This window comes from Amblyomma mixtum, chromosome 3, assembly GCF_055824585.1.
Source record: "Amblyomma mixtum isolate Tamu chromosome 3, ASM5582458v1, whole genome shotgun sequence".
In the NCBI taxonomy this organism is placed as follows: domain Eukaryota; kingdom Metazoa; phylum Arthropoda; class Arachnida; order Ixodida; family Ixodidae; genus Amblyomma; species Amblyomma mixtum.
Genome location: NC_143014.1, coordinates 147,812,122 through 147,833,554, shown reverse-complemented (window position 1 = coordinate 147,833,554; position 21,433 = coordinate 147,812,122). Strand labels below are relative to the sequence as shown.

At 45.8% G+C, this 21,433-nt stretch overlaps 1 protein-coding gene and 1 pseudogene across 2 annotated transcripts in view; one reads left to right on the top strand and one right to left on the bottom strand.

The window, feature by feature from the left end:
* The first annotated feature begins 1,782 nt into the window (after positions 1 to 1,782).
* On the top strand, positions 1,783 to 16,205 carry LOC149352336 (uncharacterized). The gene is made up of 5 exons (XM_089581502.1): positions 1,783 to 1,951; positions 5,585 to 5,646; positions 6,426 to 6,509; positions 15,997 to 16,029; positions 16,124 to 16,205. Exons 1-5 carry the CDS (start codon positions 1,789 to 1,791, stop codon positions 16,187 to 16,189), a joined length of 408 nt encoding a protein of 135 aa, XP_089437628.1. The 5' UTR covers positions 1,783 to 1,788; the 3' UTR covers positions 16,190 to 16,205.
* A 1,594-nt stretch (positions 16,206 to 17,799) lies between these two features.
* LOC149352335 (tRNA methyltransferase 10 homolog B-like) overlaps positions 17,800 to 21,433 on the bottom strand; it is a 37,125-nt pseudogene continuing 33,491 nt past the window's right edge. Inside the window, exon 9 of the transcript XR_016290771.1 lies at positions 17,800 to 19,894. The product of XR_016290771.1 is annotated as a tRNA methyltransferase 10 homolog B-like (transcript). The remainder of the gene's footprint in view (positions 19,895 to 21,433) is intronic.

The following is a 21,433-nucleotide window of genomic DNA, read 5'->3' as shown; positions in this document are numbered from 1 at the left end:
TGATGTTGATGAAGTCGGGGTCACTGTTTGCGGAATCCAGCATGTCCTGTGAGACTTCAACACGAAGCTGCTTTTGCTCCACCGTGAGCAGCTTCGGCACGAATTTCGCCGCAACTCTCTCCATGGCCAAATCTTCGGTGATAATGGAATGTGCGGAGAAATTACTCATGTCCACCTCTTCCTCAATTTCTCGGATAGTCACGCGACGGTCCCACATCCCCACCGCGTTCACTTCGGCAATGATCTGGTCATTTCGGCATGTTGATGACTGACCGAAGCGTGGCTCGCTCTCCACCGATGTGCGGCCATCTTTAAAACAATTGTAACACTGCTTAAACTGTGTGCTGCTCATAGCATCTTCACCGAAAGCCGTCTGAATATTTCGAATGGTTTCCACTCGGCTGTCGCCAAGTTTATGGCAAAATTTGTTGCAGTAGCGCTGCTCCTTTCACTCCGCCATTTTCCTTGCAATAAAAAACCGACGAGAGCACTGCACACTGCCTCACTCAAACGCTGCTTCCCAGCGACTGACGCTATCGGCAGGCGGGAAAAAATTCATGCATGCGCATGAAGGTTCAAGGTCGCCTGATGCAAGCGCGCTTGTCTCATATCCATCAGGTGTTCGCAAAAAAAAATAAAGTCGGATACTTTTCTAACAGACCTCGTATAATGTTTTACAAGGATTAACACGCTTGCGACAGCAACAACACACACATCCTATTACTACTTCAAGCCCAAAAGCCAGCGTACAGCCACTGGTGCACTTATAAGTTTTCGCTAGGCATGCGCGATCGAACGACCAAAAGGGTGCAGCTACAACCCAGGGGCAAACCACAAACGAGGAGGAAAAGCCGCGATGATGATGATGCGCACAGACAACGACACGTGGAGAAGGCATGCTGCGCTCATGGCATGGAGGGTCATTAGCAAAGCGCAACCGTAAGGTGAGTTGCGGCGCCACGGTGCCGAGTGCACGTGGGCTGGAAACCCCCCCCCCCCCCCCCCCCCCCCCACGCAGAACCAAGACATGTGCGTGGCATGTGCCTGCACTTCTTTCTATCTCCCCTTTTCCTTTGGATTTTGTGATGAAACAGTAATCACCAATGCATGTGGGAAGCCACGTCACTCGCCAAGGTTGAGGAACCGTGCAGATTCTAAAATAGCTGTCGTAGCGGCACCTCGTAGACTTTCCGACGAGCGACCGTCTACCGCGTTATCCCGAGCCAACAAACATGCAAGCAAGATAGGATACGCATGCGCACTGCATCCTTCTCGGCACCAGGTGCTCTGTCTAGTATTTGGTCATTGGAAATATCCTCCAGTGACTTAACAGTTCGTCGCGCGACCCGTCGTTTGGGCTTATTTTTGCTCACGCCTGAACGTCTTCACTTTTACTGCCACGGGATTGGGAACAACTAGCTGGGGCCTTTGTCAATCTGTCTCCGAGTAAAGTATAGTTCCTTGCGCTCAACAAAGCAGTGCGTTCACCATCAGGACAATACGACGACTGCCGATGGGCAACGCGCTCTTCACTAATCGGTCGAACGAGCGTCTATGACGGTTTCAGCGCATATCTACTACCGCATTGTCAGCGGATTGATCCACTGAGCTCGGCCCCGGTGACAACACTTGCCCGTGGTGTCCTTGTAGGCAAGCTGCTGCATCCTTCAATAAATGCAATGTTGTGATTGCCTACCGTCAGATGGGGGAACAATGGCCAGCCGACTAACGCAGGTGCAACGCACAGCCGCTGGCGTCACAGCCCGTACAAAAATAGCCGGCCAGGACATGGCTGAAAAACCCGGCCTACACGGGGGCGCCTTTCATCGAGGTCACCCCGGGAAAACTATCATGAAGGTGCTCCTGTTGCTGTGCGTGCTCGTTGCGATAGCGGAGTGCGCAAAGGCGAAAACAACCAAGACACCATCAAGCACAGCTCCCAGCTTTTGCAGTGAGTACGCAGCCCTACAGAATGACATGCTGTGCACTGGTCAACACTTCGATCTCGAGGGAAGCTACAAAAAGTATTCTGGAGGATGAGGGCGAGGAGTCGCGTAGAGGTCGAAACGCGAACAGTTCGCGAGGTGCTATGTGGTGCTTGAATGGCTAGCGCGTTAAGCGGTTTAAAAATGATCGCCTTTAGCCGCGGTGTTCCACTCACTGCCTTCAGCCTATTCTTAAGACCTTGCTACGTTGCACGAGAAAGGACACGTAGCGCTCACATGCGAGCCGCCCGAACTCTTTCAACGATGGGAGAACGAAATGTCTTCAGGGCGATCAAATGGACAACCGCGAACGCTGCGTCCAAGCTGCCAAATAACGTACTTAATTATTGAACGCGTGTCGACTAGATGTGAGATCATAGTGTGCCACGCAGCCACACTGGCATAATGAGCCACTCAGATGCGTTCAGAGCGTGGTTACAGGCACATAACGTTGTGCACCCAGACGGACACGATACGCAGCGTACACGTGCATTACTTGGGAATGTTAAATTTATGGCATAAACATGTCGAGTCAGGCCTAGTTCTGTTTCCGGTCAAAACGAGGCTCAGGCAGGCCAACACAGAGACCGCCAACCGTGCGTAAGCAAAACACCGTTCAGTGTACCACAACATAGAAATTTCCAACCAGGGTGTCGCCATATTGCTCACCGGACTGTTGTGTGCACCTGGAGATACCCCTTCCACGTGCTTGTGCTTAGTGCACACCAGCCCAGCAGCCCAACGGCAGTAAAGCGTGGAAAGAGAAATTTATTTTTTTCTAATGTCAACAAAAATACAAAAATACAAAGCAAAACTGCTGAACTCAAAGTTCTGATCTTTCAAGCACATGCGCAGTGACGCAGCACTGAGCATGTCAGTAAGGCGACGCCCATGAGTGCGCCTGGTAGCGCTAGGGGCACAAAGTAGTCCAGCTATAGTAATACCACATACGAGGTCTGTTAGAAAAGTATCCGACCTTTGGCCGAATAAAAAAAAAACTGGCATAACTGGAGCGTTAGAAACCTAATAACCTACAAAGTAGTCTCCTTGGGGCTCCATATGCATTTCCCAGCGGTGCTGCCATTGTTGGAAGTATTCCGAAAAGACCCTTTTCGGAATGGAATTTAGCTCTGCTGTCGTTGCAGCCATAATGTCCTTTCTTTTCTGAAACCGCGCTCCTTTCAATGACCTCTTGATTTTAAGAAACAGCCGGAAGCCGTAGGGGGACATATCAGGAGAGTAAGGAGCTTGTTGAACTACAGGAGTCTGGTATTTCGCCAGAAAAGTCTGAATCAAATGCGAGGAATGTGCAGGAGCAATGCCGCGAGGGATGCGCCAATTTCTTGTTGACCTTAATTCCGGTCTCTTGCGCCGCACAGCACCACGTAGGCGATGGAGGAGATCCCTGTAGTACTGTTTAGTCATTCTTTGACCCTGTGGGGTGCGTACTCGTGGTGTGCCACACAGAGGGAGTCAAAAAAGCAGTCAGCATCACTTTGACATTGCTGCGCACTTGTCGGGCCTTCTTTGGTCTTGGTGACGTGGAATGCGTCCTCTGTGACGACTGGGATTTGGTTTCCGGGTCGTACCCGTACACCCAAGACTCGTCACTAGTGATTACGGCGTCGGTGAAGTCAGGGTAACTGTTTGTGGAATCCAGCATCTCCTGTGAGACTTCAACAGGAAGCTGCTTTTTCTCCACCGTCAGCAGCTTCGGCACGAATTTCGCCGCAACTCTGTCCATGGCCAAATATTCGGTGATAATGGAATGTGCAGAAAAATTGCTGATGTCCACCTCTTCCGCAATTTCTCGGATAGTCACACAACAGTCCCGCATCACCACAGCGTTCACTTCGGCAATTACCTGGTCATTTCGGCATGTTGATGGCCGGCCGGAGCGTGGCTCTCTCTCCACGGATGTGCGGCCGTCTTTAAACCAGTTGCACCACTGCTTAATCTATGTGCTGCTCATAGCATCATCACCGAAAGCCGTCTGAACATTTCCAATAATCTCCACTTGGCGAAGGCCGCCGCGGTGGCTCAGTGGCTATGGTGCTCCGCTGCTGGCCCGAAAGACGCGGGTTCGATCCCGGCCGCGGCGGCTGAATTTCTTTGGAGGAGAAATTCGAGGCCCGTGTACTGTGCGATGTCAGTGCACGTTAAAGAACCCCAGGTGGTCGAAATTTCCGGAGCCCTCCACTACGGCGTCTCTCATAGCCTTAGTCGCTTTGGGACGTTAAACCCCATAAACCAACCAACCAACCACTTGGCGAAAGCCAAGTGGCAAAATTTGAGGTAGTAGCGCTGCTCCTCTCGCTCCGCCATTTTCCTTGCAACAAAAAACCGACGAGAACACTGCGCACTCCCTCACTCAAACGCTGCTTCCCAGCGACTGACGCTATCGGCAGGCGGGAAAAAATTCGTGCATGCGCACGAGGGTTCAAGGTCGGCTGCTGTAAGCGCGCTTGTTTCATATCCATCAGGTGTTCGCAAAAAAAATAAAGTCGGATACTTTTCTAACAGACCTCGTATATAGTAATACGGCGACGTCCTGATAGGAAAGTCCTATAGCGTAAGCCTCCTTTGTCTACGTCACGGTCACGAGTGTCGATTGAACTGTACGGCGCAGCTGTAGTTACTTGTTTGATTACATTATCTACACTAACGCTATCACTGTTAGAGCAGGGGCTGTAACTAGTGGTGTTGGTGAAAAAAAAAATTCCGCGCTCTTTTGGTCTGAGCTCTTAACGTTATGACTCACGCCGAAAGTATATACATTTTAAACAAGGGAATTGCGCTAAAAAAGACACGGACGAGAAGAGGACAAGGATGGGCGCCCGTCCTTTCCCTCTTCTCATCCATGTCTCTTTTAGCGCAATTCCCTTGTTTAAGTATGTACGACCGACTCGCCCAACAAAGTGCTCTCTTAAATATACATTTTAACTAGGGGTTTGCGAATAAACATTTTCGGACACGATTAGAATATTAAACATTTAATGTTCGCATTCGATTCGAAAGGTGAGTCTCCACGTACTTCGAATATTTGAAGAGACCCGAATATATGATACAAATCGAAAATCCTGAAAGCATCCACATGAACTAGTTTTCTTGCTCGTGGGCGAGGCTTGGCAAGCTTCACCGACAGCGACACAGTAACATGGCGGCTAAGTGCGGTATGTTTTAGACTTTCTTTGATAAGGATTAGGTAAGATTTCTTATTTCAAACATAATTATAGTACTTCACACTGCAAAACCTTTTCGTACTGCATCAGGGCCTTTTGCGATTATGACATGGTAGCCATTTTGTTCTTGTAAAGAACGATAATGTTTCAACCGGGGATTTTACTGATGGAGCCATGCCTATAGTGTGAAGGCATAATACTCGTGCATTATTCAGTAGAGTTAAACGGTCAAACGTGTGAAGATAAAAATGCATTATTGTCAACAAATGCACCAGCGCTTTATAATTCGATATTCCCTTCGTATTTGACTCTTTGAAAAACTTCATATTAGCACACCTTAACCGATCATATCTGCATTACTTTGGAGCAGAACTGCAGGTCAACTTAATACAACCATTTTGTTCTCCTCTCTTTCAGCACAAAGCCGAAAGACCCAACTGAAAACGTACCGCTGCGTTCTTCGTCGTTCGAGGCGCAAGGTACGCAGGGGCATTGTTCAGGGCCGCAAATTCTTGAGCTCCTACAATAATTTCGCGTCAGGGGACACAAACTGACGTTTTTCGGGTTTAAGTTAACCAGGTTCGACTGTATTTTTGATGTCAATAAGAAAAAGTAGTAGAGCTGTCGCTACAAAGACAACGCTTGGTAAAAGTGCTTTGTTCATTTTATTCTTGTCCCGGAACCGCGTCCCGCAGTCCGCTACAGCGATCCGTTGCTTCCTACCAGGGCTTGGGCACAATAGGAGCTTTCGGGGAAGCAAACAGCGGCAACGCGTCGCGGAACTCGAGTTTTTTGAAAAACCCTTGGTGTCAGAATAACGCTCTAATCCTGCACTTGAAATGATGCTTCTAAAGACTGCTGCTACTGAAACTTCCCCGCCGTCTCGTTTGCTGCAATTAGAATGACCGAGTTTCGTTGTTTTGCTATTCGACATATAGACTGAATGATGCCGAGCAGAGATGACTTATACTACTCTAAACAAGTCGTAACGAAGCCTTATTATTATTGCATCTGAAATGGTTTTATTTTGGGCCAAGTTCAACAAGCCTCACGCTGGCTTTGACGGGCCCGCCTCTTTGTGAAGGTGTATGTGAATTTTGTGAAATAAACATCATCATTATTATTATTATTATTATTATTATTATTATTATTATTATTATTATTATTATTATTATTATTATTATTATTATTATTATTATTATTAAAGTTTACAGCTTAGTGATGTGACACTTTGAGATGCTTAATAAGCGCTTCACAGTTTCAGCTCAAAGTGAAGACCTTCCGCGAGGCACGACACATGAGCGAAAGGCAGTTCATAAGAACTTTGTGTTCACCAAACATGGTAAGGTTGCACGCCAAGTGATTCACCTGCTCTCGCACCGGCCTTGAAATTCGGAGAGGACCGGAGGGCGCGGGAGAGGTGGCGTTTCCGCTCTGCCCGTGACCAGCAAATACGTGCTATGCGAAAGGGCGCTTTGTCCCGCAACCTTTATGGTTTATAAGTACGTTTAAACGCTTAACATACACCAATGAAAACACGTACAAGGACAACCTTCCACCTGAGGATGGCTTATTTGTACACAGGGCAACCCCAGCCCGTTTTTGTGAGTGCAGAGGGACTGCTTTTTCGCATTTGCAAGCACGGGAGGGCACCCCCTTCCCTGCCCTGCTCCCGCATATGCGCTGCTCTCTGCAAGTGTGTCTTCGAATTTCAGCGAATAGTGTTAAAGCTTTCCCGACGCCCTACTGCTTAGTGCATCAACAAGAAACTTGACACGCAACATAACGTAATGGACGGAGCAAGTTAGTAACGCTAAGAAAAACGCCAACAAAATGCAGCTTCTGCACATGGAGTAATGTTCAGCTTAGGAAATATTCCAAAATTGCTTGTCAATCAGAACTTGTAGTCAAGAGTTCGACGAAACATCGTCTGGTCGGGTCATCAATTGGGACGGGGCACGTGTGCTTGCCAGAGAACGAATCACTTCTAGACGCTTGTATCTAGAGTCTTTGATGATACAAACCACTCCCGGTACACTAAATCGGACGCAAGGAAATCTGCCTGCTGACTACGCAAGATCATTACGACACATTTTGAATAAGATATAAACGCATGCTTTTGCCTAGTTTCACCCATTGTGAACAAGGAAGCCGTAGGGCTTCCGAAACGTCAGTACGTTTCATTAAAATTTTGACTTGGTCAGTGACCCTATGTTTTTTATCAATCAGAACTTCTGAAGATGCAAACAAGCATGCAGAGAACACGATACATGTAAGAACCGCATCCACGTGCACGGAGAGTATTTCGTAAAAACAATTTCGGTGACACCGTTTTGAGTGTCCACAGAATGGCTGCAGCAGAGGAGCTGTACGCGGAGAAATTATTCGCGGCAGGTTTTAACAAGGTCAATCTCAAGTGACGTACTTTACAAGTGCACATAGACTGATCGAATCGAATGCCATCGTTTCCGTTAAGTTCCTTCCAAGCACTTGAACGGCCGGAAGTTCGGAGAAGGAACAACGTTCTTACGTACCGTTTTAGGTACCGTCTATGAATCGAGACTTGCTGCAAGCAGACCCGCTGCAAAACGGGCCTAACCTGACAAATCAAAGCTGGACGGTACTCCCTCGGCAAAATCCCGACTGCTCCTCAGGCTGTTCACAAAAGTTTGGTTCACCTATAGAGGCCACCTCAAACTCATTTAGGCCTGGCTGACAACTCTTCAGGCATCACTCCAACTTATGACTCATCCTCTGGACTCGCTCATTCATCTTATTCATCAGGGCATCGAGCTGGGGGTACGACTTTTGGAGTCCTCCGAAGGACAGAAAGTAAAGGTTTACTAACAACACCCGACTCACAACTCATCTGGGCTCAATCATTGGAGTGCTGAATCTCTTCTGCATCTAAGTTGCACGTCTATAAGTGAACACTGAGGTGTGAACGGGGTACAGAATATAATTTTTATAGGTGAACAGGCGGCAAGCTGTAACATGACACCTTTTTCTTCACGCATCTTACTTGCATTTATGCCTTTTGTTCTACTCATTAAAATCACGAAATATTTTGAGCCACCTCACAGACCTTAACTCACCACTTGCACGGTTCTTTATATTTTCCCGTTTCTTGCCGCCATCTAGTCTAGACAATATATGTTATCTAGCTTTTAAACGGGGCGTTGTTTTAGCCCAACCGTCTAATGTCTGAGAGTCGAAATCTGGGGACAGAACAGAATAGGCTTGGGCAGGTTGGTAATTCATTGTAACACAGTAATCATAGCGCGGGAAGAACGCAGGACAAAGACGAGACGGGACAAGCGCTAACTTTCAACCCAGCGGACTTATGCAGATCAGGAGCATGTATACACAACTGATACAGCCGATAGAAAGATGAAAAGACAAAACAAAATGCCACATGCCGTCATGCCATGAAATCGAGCTCTTTCCTTGATAATGACACAGACGGCCTGCTGACGCATTGATCTCCTGTCCGTGCTATTTCACACGCTTCTTTGATTTCTCTAGTCAAGTCGTTATGGTGCCGATACAAAACGACGGTCTTATCGAACAGAGGATGGCAAAGTGGTACTGCGTCACATTTTTTGCAATGGGCCGCCAGATGGCTGTCTATGGTGATGTTTCCAACTTTACTGCTGTGCTCTAGGATGCGCACATTCAAACACCTACCCGTTTGTCCTATGTAGTGCCGACCACACGAAAGCGGAATTTTGTGTACTACTCCCTTCCTGCAAGGCACGTAGGCATTTCTGTGGTTAATTCTGAACTGAGGTTTCCGCGTTCGGGTAGGGCAGCTCTTTTTGCTCGCACTGAAAAGCTTTTTAGGTGCCGTGAATGCTACTTTTACTCCAGAACGTTGCCCTACGTTCCTTAGATTGTGCAAGACCTTATGCAGGAAGGGAATCACGGCTACCTTTTCTTTCGTTCTTTTTCCTTCCGTCCGCCACGGTGGCTCAGAGGTTATAGTGCTCGGCTACTGCCCCGAAAGACGCGGGTTCGATCCCGGCCGCGGCAGTCGAATTTCGATGGAGGCGAAATTCTAGAGGCCCGTGCACTGTGCGATGTTAGTGCACGTTAAAAAACCCCAGGTGGTCGAAATTTCCGGAGCCATTCACTACGGCGTCTCTCACAGCCTGAGCCGCTTTGGGACGTTAAATCCCATAAACCAAACCAACTTTTTTCTTCCATTTTCCTTCTCTCCTCTGCTCACTGTTCGTCGCTCATGTGTGACAACTTTTCTTCTGCGATGCAAGCCTTCTACAACTGAGACAATGACATGTTTGGGATAACTAGCCGCCTCCAAACGTTCTACCTGCTTTTGTACACTTTCTTCCACAGCATGTCCGTATGACATGCAGAGAGCGCTCGGCAAGAAGGAAAGAACAATGCTTCTCTTTACCAACTTTGAATGAGCAGAGCTGTATTGAAAAGGAGGCTTGTTGGTTCTAGGCTCATACAACCAGCAGGTATGATCGTGGTTGAAACGCAGCCGCAGATCTAAAAACCTAATGCTGTCCTGCGCGGGCAACTCATGAGTAAACGTTAGGGGCCTAAAGCACACACTAAAATAGTCTAAAATGCGCGATACATCAGGGTCAGTAAAAACCGGTCCACCTAAAACAATTAAAAAATCATCAACGCACGTAAAAATTTTTAACATCCTAAGGTCATCTAGCCGCTCAAAAAGAGCCTTCTCACAATAAGCTAAAAACAGACATCTTTGTGGTCCTCAGTGCAGAATTAAGCATAGAAATGCCTACGTGCCTTGGGGAGTGGTATACAAAATTCTGCTTTCGTGTGGTCGGCATTACATAGGGCAAACGGGTAGGTGTTTGAATGTGCGCATCCTAGAGCACAACAATAAAGTTGGAAACATCACCATAGACAGCCATCTCGCGGCCCATTGCAAAAAATGTGACGCAGTACCACTTTGCCATCCCCTGTTCGATAAGACCGTCATTTTGTATCGGCACCATAACGACTTGACTAGAGAAATCAAAGAAGCGTGTGCAATAGCACGGACAGGAGATCAATGCGTCAGCAGGCCGTCTGTGGCATATTCAAGGAAAGAGCTCGATTTCATGGCATGACAGCATGTGGCATTTTGTTTTGTCTTTTCATCGTTCTATCGGCTGTATCAGTTGTGTATACATGCTCCTGATCTGCCATAAATCCGCTGTGTTGAAAGTTAGCGCTTGTCCCGTCTCGTCTTTGTCCTGCGATCTTCCCGCGCTATGATTACTACGTCGAAATCTGGGCCGGTTGGTGCATACTTATTAAAGAAAAAACAGTAAAAAAAATGCTGGAGGTTCAATTCTTTGTGTTCAGGAAAGTAAAAACAGCGCTAAATTTTACACAAACCCCACAGAAAGACGGACAGGACGAGCGCTCAGGACCGGACAGCGCCCGTCCTGTCCGTCTTTCTGTGTGGTTTGTGTAAAATTTAGCGCTGTTTTTTCTTTCCTGAACACAATGTCACACCAACTAGCCCAGCAAAAGGTACTGTTAAACGAACGTTCAACTCTTCTCACACAGCTTCCACCCGCGCCGTTCGATGACGTTCTACGTCACAGCAGCGGTAACTCAGGACATTCTATGTCCGCCGCTTACGAACGTGGGTGGCGCTAGTGAACACTCTCAAGGTTAGGTTATTTGTAAACATAAATACCCCCGAAAGCAGAAGATTTGACAGCCGTCGCCGTAGCTCAGAGGTAGAGCACCGGACGCGTAATTCGGAGGTCGTGGGTTCGGATCCCACCGGCAGCATGTGGTTGTTTTTTCTTCTGCTTTTCTAATCAATTACCTTTAAGCGATAACATATTCAGTAATATTATGAATTGATATAAATTGGTCAACACCACAAAATAAATAAATTATAAAAAAAAAATCCCCGTGGGGCCGTGCCCCTTGGTTTCTGTGGTTGTTGGCTTCTCTCATCTTCTAAGCCTAGTTATACAAAGCGAAAGCGGGCGATATCAGAGGAGTGGTCAGACGTCGCTTGCTGACGACGTTGTAAGGACCTCTGCGTTACGTTCCTAGATGGCCTAGCTTCGCTCGGATCCATGGCGAAGCGTGCACTGCCTAGGCGAGCGGTGCGCTTCCCTTTGAACCATGGCCAAGCGCGCGACCAGTCACGCGGTCTGACAGCGGGAGAGCCAATGCGCGGCGGCTCCAGCTGCGGCGGCGGAGAGAGCGCGTGCGCCGGCGGCGGATACGGGAGGAGGAATAAACTTTATTAGGCATGTATTGTCATCATTAAGCCACTGTCGCCCCAGGTGGCCTCCATGAAGGGACAACCTCTAGGATCCAATCTGCGATGTTCCCTCGTATATTTCTTAGTTTTCATCGCGTATAAGCTTTTCCCAGCTGTCAGCTGAGAAATATGGCAGAAGCTTTCTGAGGGGAGGATTTCCCTCGCATCCCCAGAGAATATGGTCATTATCTGCGTTAAGGTTTTCGTCACAAATTTGGCAAATGTTTTTGGCTAAATGTTTGACCTTGAGCTTCATACGAGTGCCTATGGGAAGGGCTGTGAGTTTAGTTGCCGTGTCAGCGGGCCAAACGCTTCTCAGCCGGCGGCGGAACCACCGCGGCGAGTGGCAGTGCTAGTCACATGGTTGAGTAAGCGCCGCTGCGGAGCGGCTGAAGGTCGCTGAAGGTCAAAGCGACTGAGTCGGCGAAACTCGCGGAACAGTAAAGTTTTCGTTTTAAAAGACGACGGACAAAGAGAGCAATGCTCACGACTAATGTCACCATGTCTTCTGGGCAGCCTCTCCTAAGAACTCTGCACCGAGTGCATGGGACTGCAAGCCGACTAATTGTTTTGTTTTTTTTTTTTTTAACAGCTGAAGTTCTGGCAATACCAATGCCACAGAAAATTTTACGCCAGCAAAAACCAGTCACTCCAGATCCTTAGCTCGACCACGATCGTAATTAGCATTACGGATCACGCGCAACCCGCTGTGGTGGCTCACGTCTATTGAGCCGGAGTACCCAGGTGCGAACCCGATCGCGGCGGACGTGTTTCGATGGAGGCGAAACGCAAAAGACACCCGAGTGCTGTATGATGTCAGTGCACGTTATAGATCCCCAGGTGGTCGAAATTACTCCGGAGCCCTCCACTACGGCACCTCTTCCTTCCTTCTTTCACATCCTCCTTTATACCTTCCCTTATGGCGCGGTTCGAATGTCCACCAAGATATGTGAGACAGCTACTGTGTCATTTCCTTTCCTAAAAACCGATTTTCAATCACGCGTGCACACAGACACTTGGATCCGCTAGGGGCTACCGTATCACTTTCGTCATGGACTTGTGTGCCCCATCAGCATCATGGGCTCGTTCAAATTCCAACACAAACTTATTTGATATGGGCGGCTGACTTGAGCTGACTCATCACGATTCAGCTCATGATCTGAATCCGAGCCCCGACTCATGACTCGGATTGTGATCCAAATCTGAGTCCGTATATGCTCCCGCAGGTGAACACTAATTCGCATGCAATACCAGGGACCCATGCCTTCTCCGAGACAAAGTATCTAGTCCACCTCCTTAGATTCCCCCTTCACCCATTTCATCCAAATTTGCAATCTTCCTCACAGGAATACTAAAAAAAAAGTTAAAAAATTGACAGGACGGTTACCATAGTGTAATGCGCGATTCAGCGACAGCTGCTATGGTATATTTGTATTTTACATATTGAGGTTGAGAACATGAGAACGATTTCTTATCTGTATAATTCTAGAGCGCTCTTTTTAATTTTCCCCACATACTAGCTTTTCAACTAGCTCTCTAGTCCGCCGCTCTAGACACACGGCGCATCGACGACCCTCTCCTTGGGTGGTGCGTTTCGCAGCAGCTGCCGCAGATGGACTGTGCTACAATTCTCCGTCCTCGTCATACTCTCCTTCTTTCTCGCACGATAACCACCAACCGGATAGGTTCCCATGGTAACCACCCTCCAGTTACGCATTCCTAAGCGCTCGCCACATCCTCCTCCTTCCACGGTAACCAACCTCCAAATGGCGATTCCTCCACTCTGGCCACATCCTTCTCCTTCCACGGTAACTACCTTATGAACGGTTTCCATGGTAACCACCCTCCAGTTATGCCTTCCTGCGTTCTCGCCATGCCATCCTTCGTTTACGGTAACGCTCTTTTTACAGTACCCAAAGGCTACTGCCAACCGTTACGGCCGTGGCCAAAGACCCCATTCTGAACTACAAGACCTGCACACCTGACTATCAGCGTTCCTCGCTTGTTTCCAACACAGCATAATCACATACACGCAGGCTATATGTGGCTCCAGCAGAGCGCAGATGCTCGTACTTCAAAATGTACTACTATTCCTTGAGTTATACTACCAGCAAGGCTATGCATTTCCACTCCACTGCATGCAGCTGTGCTTCAGGTTTTCTTAGGGAACCTAGTATTACTCTGCGTTGTGCGAGCTGCAGTACACATCCAATGGCGTTATCTTGGGGGTGTGGATACAAGATAAATGGAACAGACTGCAAAACAAAAAAGCCAAAAGAGCTACTAATGGGGCTAGTTGGAAATACATCCTTGAGGGTTTTGGTGAGCACTAGCAAAATATGAAGAGGGTGTTTCGTCCCTCTCCATATTTTGCTAGTGCTCACCAATACCCTCCTGTGTGACAAAAAACACTTGCTGTCGACTTGCCCGGCTACAGCCTCCGTGAGACAACGTTTCCTAAGGAAGGTAGGCCTGCAATGGGACATTGCAGGCAACTATCGCAAGTGGACATATGATAATCACTTTATCGAGAACTTTTGCCACTTTTTAAGCGAGGCTTGTTTACACTCCATCTTCTAACTTTCTCTCCTTCTCATTATGCCTAATGGCAACCATCTCAAATAAAATTTTTTAAAAACGCATCCGTTCATGCAGGTGGTGCATGCAATTATTACGATGGGAAGAGGCGAACCAGGAAGGTCTGGTAGGAAACATGACACGTTTTCAAGCACGGAAGCTAAGTTCACCGCTTTAGAAAAAGCTCATATAAAATAATGAGATACTGCTAATTTCTGTTCAAAGACAGTGTTGTTTTGATCAATCTCTGTGTCGCAGCTACTATTTGGGCCAAGAATCTATAGACGGATACAACTCATGAACACAGCAGCAAATGCTACTCAAAAGAGTCCTTCAGACAATGTTGCCAACCAACTGTCATGACATTGTGGATTATCACCTTGCACCTGCTAGCGACAAAAATTGGTTTTGTTGAAAGGAAAAGCACGGTAACTGTCTCACTTTTCAGAGGACACTGACACCTCAGTAGCGCCGTGAGGGAAGGGGAAAAAGAGGAAGTGAAAAAGGGGAGCGAGAGACACCACAGTGGAGAGCTCGGAATAAATTTCGGCCACCTGGGGTTCTTTAACGTGCACCAATATTGCACTGTACACGGGCGACTTGCATTATTTAGCAGTCTAAAATATTAAATAGCACACTCAGATTAAACAACAGAGAAGAAAAAAAGCCTATTCATAAAGCAAGCAAACTGATGCAAGCTAATCACAGTTCACTACCTGCCGCACAACAATCATACACAATAGAAGCCACTTAACTACACTAAGGTTTGCCACAGTCAGTTCAGCAAAGATTTCACTGTACAGTGAAGCCAGATGACTCCTAATGGAACCAGAGATGATTTTTATGTTGCTATATTTTTGTGTGAGTCATGTTTTCTTCCGAGCATTTCTAGCATATCAAAAATGTATAACAATTGGCAGAAGTTTACGAGATGCGGGTTCACAGAAAAAGAATTATTTCTGCCTGACTGGTTGTCCAAACCACTTTACTGCAAGCTTAGAAGCATAAGAGGACATGAATGCTGCATTTCTTGTCGCTAATACTAGTCGACTGGGTAGAGAAGCAATGTAGAAATTATTATTTTTTAATGAACTGCATTCTGTAAACTTTAGTCCACAACTGTACAGGACAGCATGGGCTGTATGGGGGAACAGGCAGTGCATGTGCACAAATTTCGATGCAGACATGATGCACCCACAACACTTAAGCAATCATACAAGAAAGCGTAATGTAGTTTTCGAACCTTCTCTTTCATGACATGCTTTTGATGACTCTCTATAATTCTGTACAAGAAAAACAGACAATACCAGAATTTCGTGTTCAGGGATGAAATACTATGGAACAAGTGCACAAAAGATGAAAACTGACGACAGTAATGCCGCAAAAGGCTGATGGGCGTTTTAAGGCCAATTTAGGACATGCCGTGGTCCAGCGATGTAACAAAAGTGCGTAGGCTGCATGTACTCGAAGACCTCTTTGAGCAGAATGTCCATAAGCAACATGTACAAAATAATGAATTGCACGCATGCCATGTGGATGTCCTGTTGGGATCCAATCTCTGTAACACACGCTCACACTGCCCACTATCTTACAAAATGAATGGGAAGTTATCCACCTTATGCCACTATTTAATAAATGGCAGAAACCTCTCATGCTCAGAGAAGTAACCATTTTCAGGTAGCTAATAAATATCAACCCCACTACATGCACAATTTAGAGCTAAATATACAAGCACAGAGAGGCCATGACAACTGCCACTCCCTACCTGGAGTAGATGTGAAATATTGAGCGAGTGTTAATGTAATGGCCACACAACCTTGAAACCTTCTAATGACTGGAATCAGGCATTTTAACTAAGATTTTTTTTTTTAACCGAAGAATATACAGCACTTTGTAAAGTATATAGAAGAAGATAGCAATTGCAAGTCTCACAAGTGGGCTGGAGAATTAAAATTAATGCTACTGTGCGCTGTTCTTACAGAGTCTGCTTCCTGCCCTTCGGAAAACTTTCACTGTGAGTTGGTATTTCTTTATATCATGTCCATATCGGTACAGCTACACTGGCAATCACCCTTACTGGCTGCCTTTTTTGTTTTGTTCTCTTGCAGAAAAAAGACCTGCAAAATGTTCTACGCCATGCTGTCAAGTGTGGGAGACACTTCTATAATGGATAGTACTGTAATAAAAAAAAAATTACCAAGAGCAAAGTGATTGGTTTGGTTTGGTTTATGGGGCATGGGCCTCTAGAATTTCGCCTCCATCGAAATTCCACGGTCGCGGCCAGGATTGAACCCGCGTTTTTCGGGTCAGCAGCTGAGCACCACAACCACTAAGCCACCACGGCGGCCAAGAGCAAGATGAACATGGCATCATTAGCATTGTGTGCTTTCTGTCACCACAAGTACTGACAATCAGTGCCATTGGCAAACTGTGCAAAATAACATTTCATGTAATGCAGAAGTAGATCCTTACCTTGATGTCAAAATGTAAGAGCAGGAAAAGCATGCACTGCACACTAAGAATTTAAGTCAGGAACATCAAGTCCAAATAGTGAAATAGAAGTCACTCAAGGTGCTAGGACCAAACAATTTCACTGAGTTGCTGTATTCTGGACCAAATTCTACATACAGCACTGAACTTCAGTTTGCAAAAAGCAAAATACTGGATGAAATGTCACGTGGACATGCCGCTATGTGAAAAACTGTCTTCCCTAGAAGCAACATGTAGAAGTGAAGAAGCTATCTAGTTCTGGTGGAATTCAGCAAAGCACATAAACCACATTTCAACATTCCCCACACTATAACATGCAACCTATTTGTGACAATAGGAAAAGAAAGGAGAGGTGCCATGCACACAATTACAGCTTTGTTGCTAATGAAGCTACTGTAGCACTGGACTGCGGACTGCACCCACAATCCACTCCAGTCTCCTTTTTTGCGGTGAAATTTCATTCTCTCTCTCTTAACCAGCCACTGACATCACCTACATTATACTGTAATTGAAGTGTACAATAAAAATCAGGAAACATAATATACTACTCAGAAGACATCAGAAAAAAAGCTGCAACAGAATATGTTAATGCATGTGAGTGCTTGATTTCAGACATCACCATTCTGTACTACAGCTAGAACCTAGGATGCTGTACATGTGCACAGAGAAGTAAACAAAGCCCACTACTCTCCTCTAAAAGCATTGACGAGTACCCCAATACAAATCAAGAGGCATGTGTCTGAGCTGACCACAGAATTGCAACCTAATCCGCAGGCACATGCTATACTTTCTGCTACCAGCAACTAACGTGTAACCTAGGTTTATAAAGCCACAGCATGCTCCATTTACTGTTGGCTGTGCCTGTACAAGTGCTCACAGAAGTTTTTGGAGCAAGATAGCTATGAAAAAAAAAGCTGAATTTCTTTGCTACCCGAGGACAACACCAGGCACTGCGGGGTACATCATGCACGTCACACAGAGCACACTGTTCAGTTCATAGCTCCATTCACAGACTGCCAAGAAACCATGCTTTTTGAGGGATTTCATGTTCCAAAAACTTTTGTAGGGGCTCTTGTACAATAGCACAACAATTTCAGTGAACAGAAAAAAAAGCCGAGTTTTGCTCGTAATATATTCAGTAATGTGTTGGGTTTTAAACAGGAGTGAGGCCAAATTCCTAATGCTACACTACAGACAAAAGCAACAATCTCCATCAAAAATAAAACATTTTGAGGGACTCATTGTTAGCCCCATTAACACAAGTGGAACATCAGAAATGCCCACAACAAGGATGGCCAAGAAAGCAAAAACTTTATTGCACATCTTTTCAGACTATGCTATGCAAACATTCGTCAAGTCTTGAAGAATTATATTAGTAAATAGTTCAAGCAATCAGCATGGTCAGCAACATTTCTCTCAAGGTGCCAGGCACACATATTCAAGTGCACAACTGAGCCTATATCACAAGATTAACAAAACAAGTTTCTCATTTATAGAAGGAGGCTTAGATGCTCCCTCTCTCACTCAGTGGAACAACAAAAAAAGAAATAAGACAACCAACCATAAAAATATCAGCAGGAATTATTAGTACACATTAGCAAAAGGCACTTCGCTAAAAATAAGTTACTAAAATTGGGAGCAGACTGCTAAGTCAAAGAAAGCTTCCTCTAAATGGGTGATGGGAGTGCATAAAGCCATTGCATCCCACCATCAGTATTCATACAACATTACTCCTGTTACTCGTACTGTGTCATGAAACACTGAGAAACCCGTGTGTAAGGGCAGTCGTGTGTGCCAACGCCTTATTCAGACAGTCGTTCAAAGCAGTAGCTGCATCGTTTGGATGCTACAATATCAGATATGAGCACTCCAAAGTTTCACCACCATTAACATGCGAGGGAAAAAAAAAGATAAGAACTCAAAGTTGCACACTGCTGCAACAAATGCGACTGCAAACTGCAGAGAAATAAAGAAGAAGAACGGTTCCCTTTCAAAGTTTGGGCAACAGAGCACAGAATAAGTGAGGTGAACTGTATAGCTTAGGTATGACTTGGAAAAAAATATATATCTACATATATGTGTTCACTGCCTTATGGCCTCAGCTGCTGCTGTTCCATTAAAACCCAAATACTACTGCCATGAATAAGGCCCCCAGTTTTCTGCGATTCTGCGAAAAATCACAAGCTTGAGCATTTTTGGCAGAATTGCGTGTTTACAGCCACATTTTATCTTTTTTATGTTACTGTTGTTAGAGCATAATTCAAAACGGCCGAATGATGGGGAAATGGCTAATTTACCGTATCTGCACGAACATAATGTGAGAAGGGGAGTTTCAAACCTCAACAAAATTTTTTTAAAGAAATATTGTTCTGAAAATAACCAGATCCAAACTGTGCACGCCAACAAAAGCTGACACACCCTCCACCAAAAAAGAAAACAAACAGAAACAGCGCGCCACAATACGAATGTTATGGATACGTTGATGTTTATGAGAGGCAGCACTTCGGATGCACACGACACAATCGAGAGCAGCGAAGCCTCCGATGCCTCCGATGCACTACCGCACGCAGCCTCCCATGCAGCAGCGGCCGCCACCGTCACCGCCCTGCCACCTCTGCTTGGTAATTCATGCTGCTAAGTCCTGCGCTTGTCCATTGTTCTTTCTTTTCCCTACACCTCTGAACTCTTTTACTGCCTTTTCTTTGCCAACGGCTCGTGCCACCTCCTTTACATTTACAGTCACTGCCTCTTCCGCTTTGTGCATCACACGCTTTGCCCCAAGGCCATTGAAACGCTCGCATCTCCTAGTAGCTGGAGAGCGCTGCCCGAAGTATTTAGGGATTTAAAAAAAAAAAGCATTATTTGATATCTCCTGCAGAATATCACAGATTCTTCGTTCTCAATTTGCTCAATTCGCAGAATTTAAAATTTTCTGCCACAGAAAGTTAGGGGCCTTATACCATGACCGATAAAAAAATAAGGGCAGAAGCTGCTAGCTACACATATCTAAATGTATCAGCTCCTTATTCTACCTCTAACCTCTATATTATCTCGACTAAAACATAACTGAAATCTCATCATTAGAATGAGCTCCTCAAACACTTCACAACATCTTAATATCAAAAATGGACTTTATAAACAGCACGCAGGTGCTCTGCACTAGGTGTCTGCCTAGTTTTAAATACATTATAGGAGGAAAAGTTAACACTGTATAAGATATTTTTGGCTATCTCTCAGTCCTTTGCAAAAAAAGAAGGACTTCAGCAGTACTATTTGTCTATACTCGAAGTCGACACTACAAATGTCAAAAGTAAGTTCCCAGATGGAAACAGGCACACAATCAGAACCACCCTTTCATAGGCCTTCAAGTTCTGTTTTACAGTTAGTATCTGAAATGAGAGAAAAAGAATGCAACCTCTTGTTACTGCTCCAACAATATTTTCAGAAAAAACAATGCAACGATATGCTCAATATGCAGATGAACAAGCTTGCCATAACTCGCCTTAAGTGCTAGCTATTTTGAAAAATTCCTAGCTCTTGCCACCAGTAATGCAATCAGTGCTGGCCAGTTTTCAAACAAAAAACATTCTTGGAACTCATGTTAAGCCTTGCAAGGTGAACAATGTCTCACATAATTTCCTTCTAAAATCCTACCGTGAGGCAATCTCTTAATTCATCTATTCCTTTCAATTCCACCTAGGTTCCTTTAAGTGGTCCTCAGAGAAAATACACAACAGAGGAAATTTTCAAAAATGTGTACTTTGAAGAGCCCTTATTACTAGAGGTGTGCGAACACTGGAAATTTTGAATACAAATCGAATTAGTTTGATATTCAATTCATAATCGTATTCAAGAAACTGATAATCGAGAATTTCCAAATATTCGTCAGCAGTCGTTACCCCGCTGACTTTCATAAATTCGACCATGGCAAAACCACAATATCTGCAAATTTATTTGACTACCGAGTTTAAAGTGCCAGGAAAATAACAAAAATGCATTCTCTTCGCTTTCTTCTCCGATAATTATCGCGTGGATTGATCGCATTTGGATGCTGCCAGGCTTGACCTCATCCGAAATTCCGCAAGTGGGCTTTCCCAAATAAGACACCTCATGTGAACAAGCTGGCCGACCTCCCCCTTCGACAATCACAGCGCAAAAATGTGCAGTTTTTTTCTTTGATCTTTTCATAATGTGTTATACTCAACGCCCACATATGTGGTATTCGCCCTGTCGCCTTTATAACTCTCCTAGTGTGGGCGCCGCCGCCTCGTTTTCATCAACTGCGATATGTAGGAAAGCCAACTTGCGGAACTTCGCATGTGGCTCCCAAAGGGGCAAGTCGTGGCATCACAACAGAACAAGTGATCATGTAAAAATCCCACCCATTGAATGCTGCATTGTTACCCATGCCCCTCTTAAATGCGCTTAACGACGATAGGAGGGCCCCTGTCGCCAGGCCAAAAAAATAGCCTGGGCGCGTAGTTCCTGTTTCTGAGCATCGCCGCTAGCCGATGGCGACGGCAACTGTAGGCACGCACATTCGCCGGTTGTTCAAACCCAGCGCTGCGCTGCTTTTGGACGCTGACTGGCGCATTGCTGGCCATTTCTTTTTCCTTTTAAAGCGAAAGCTTTACTGGCCTAGTCAAGCCAAGGTCATCAGTGCCGCAATTTAAACTTCAAGTGGAGGAGCGGTGGAGGTGTGTGGCAGCCACGTGACATATCTTCTCTCATTCCTTCCTTAACCCCTTCCCTTAAGGCACGGTTCAGGTGTTCACCAAGATGTGAGACAAATACTGATACTAGGCCATTTCCTTTCCTCAAAACCAATTTTCAATTTCCTTTTTCTTCCTTTCTTCTTTCATTCCCACCTTCCTCCCTTCCATTACGGCGTGGTTCGGGTGTCCACCAAGATGTGACAGTTACTGTGC

What these genes read in the sequence shown, in the direction of transcription:
- LOC149352336 (XM_089581502.1), top strand. Translation starts at nt 1,789, where the DNA reads ATGGCTGAAAAACCCGGCCTACACGGGGGCGCCTTTCATCGAGGTCAC. An exon ending in TTCGTCGTTCGAGGCGCAAG is followed by an intron (nt 5,647 to 6,425) that starts GTACGCAGGGGC and finishes AGCGCTTCACAG; the next exon opens with TTTCAGCTCAAAGTGAAGAC. An exon ending in CTTTGTGTTCACCAAACATG is followed by an intron (nt 6,510 to 15,996) that starts GTAAGGTTGCAC and finishes CTGTTCTTACAG; the next exon opens with AGTCTGCTTCCTGCCCTTCG.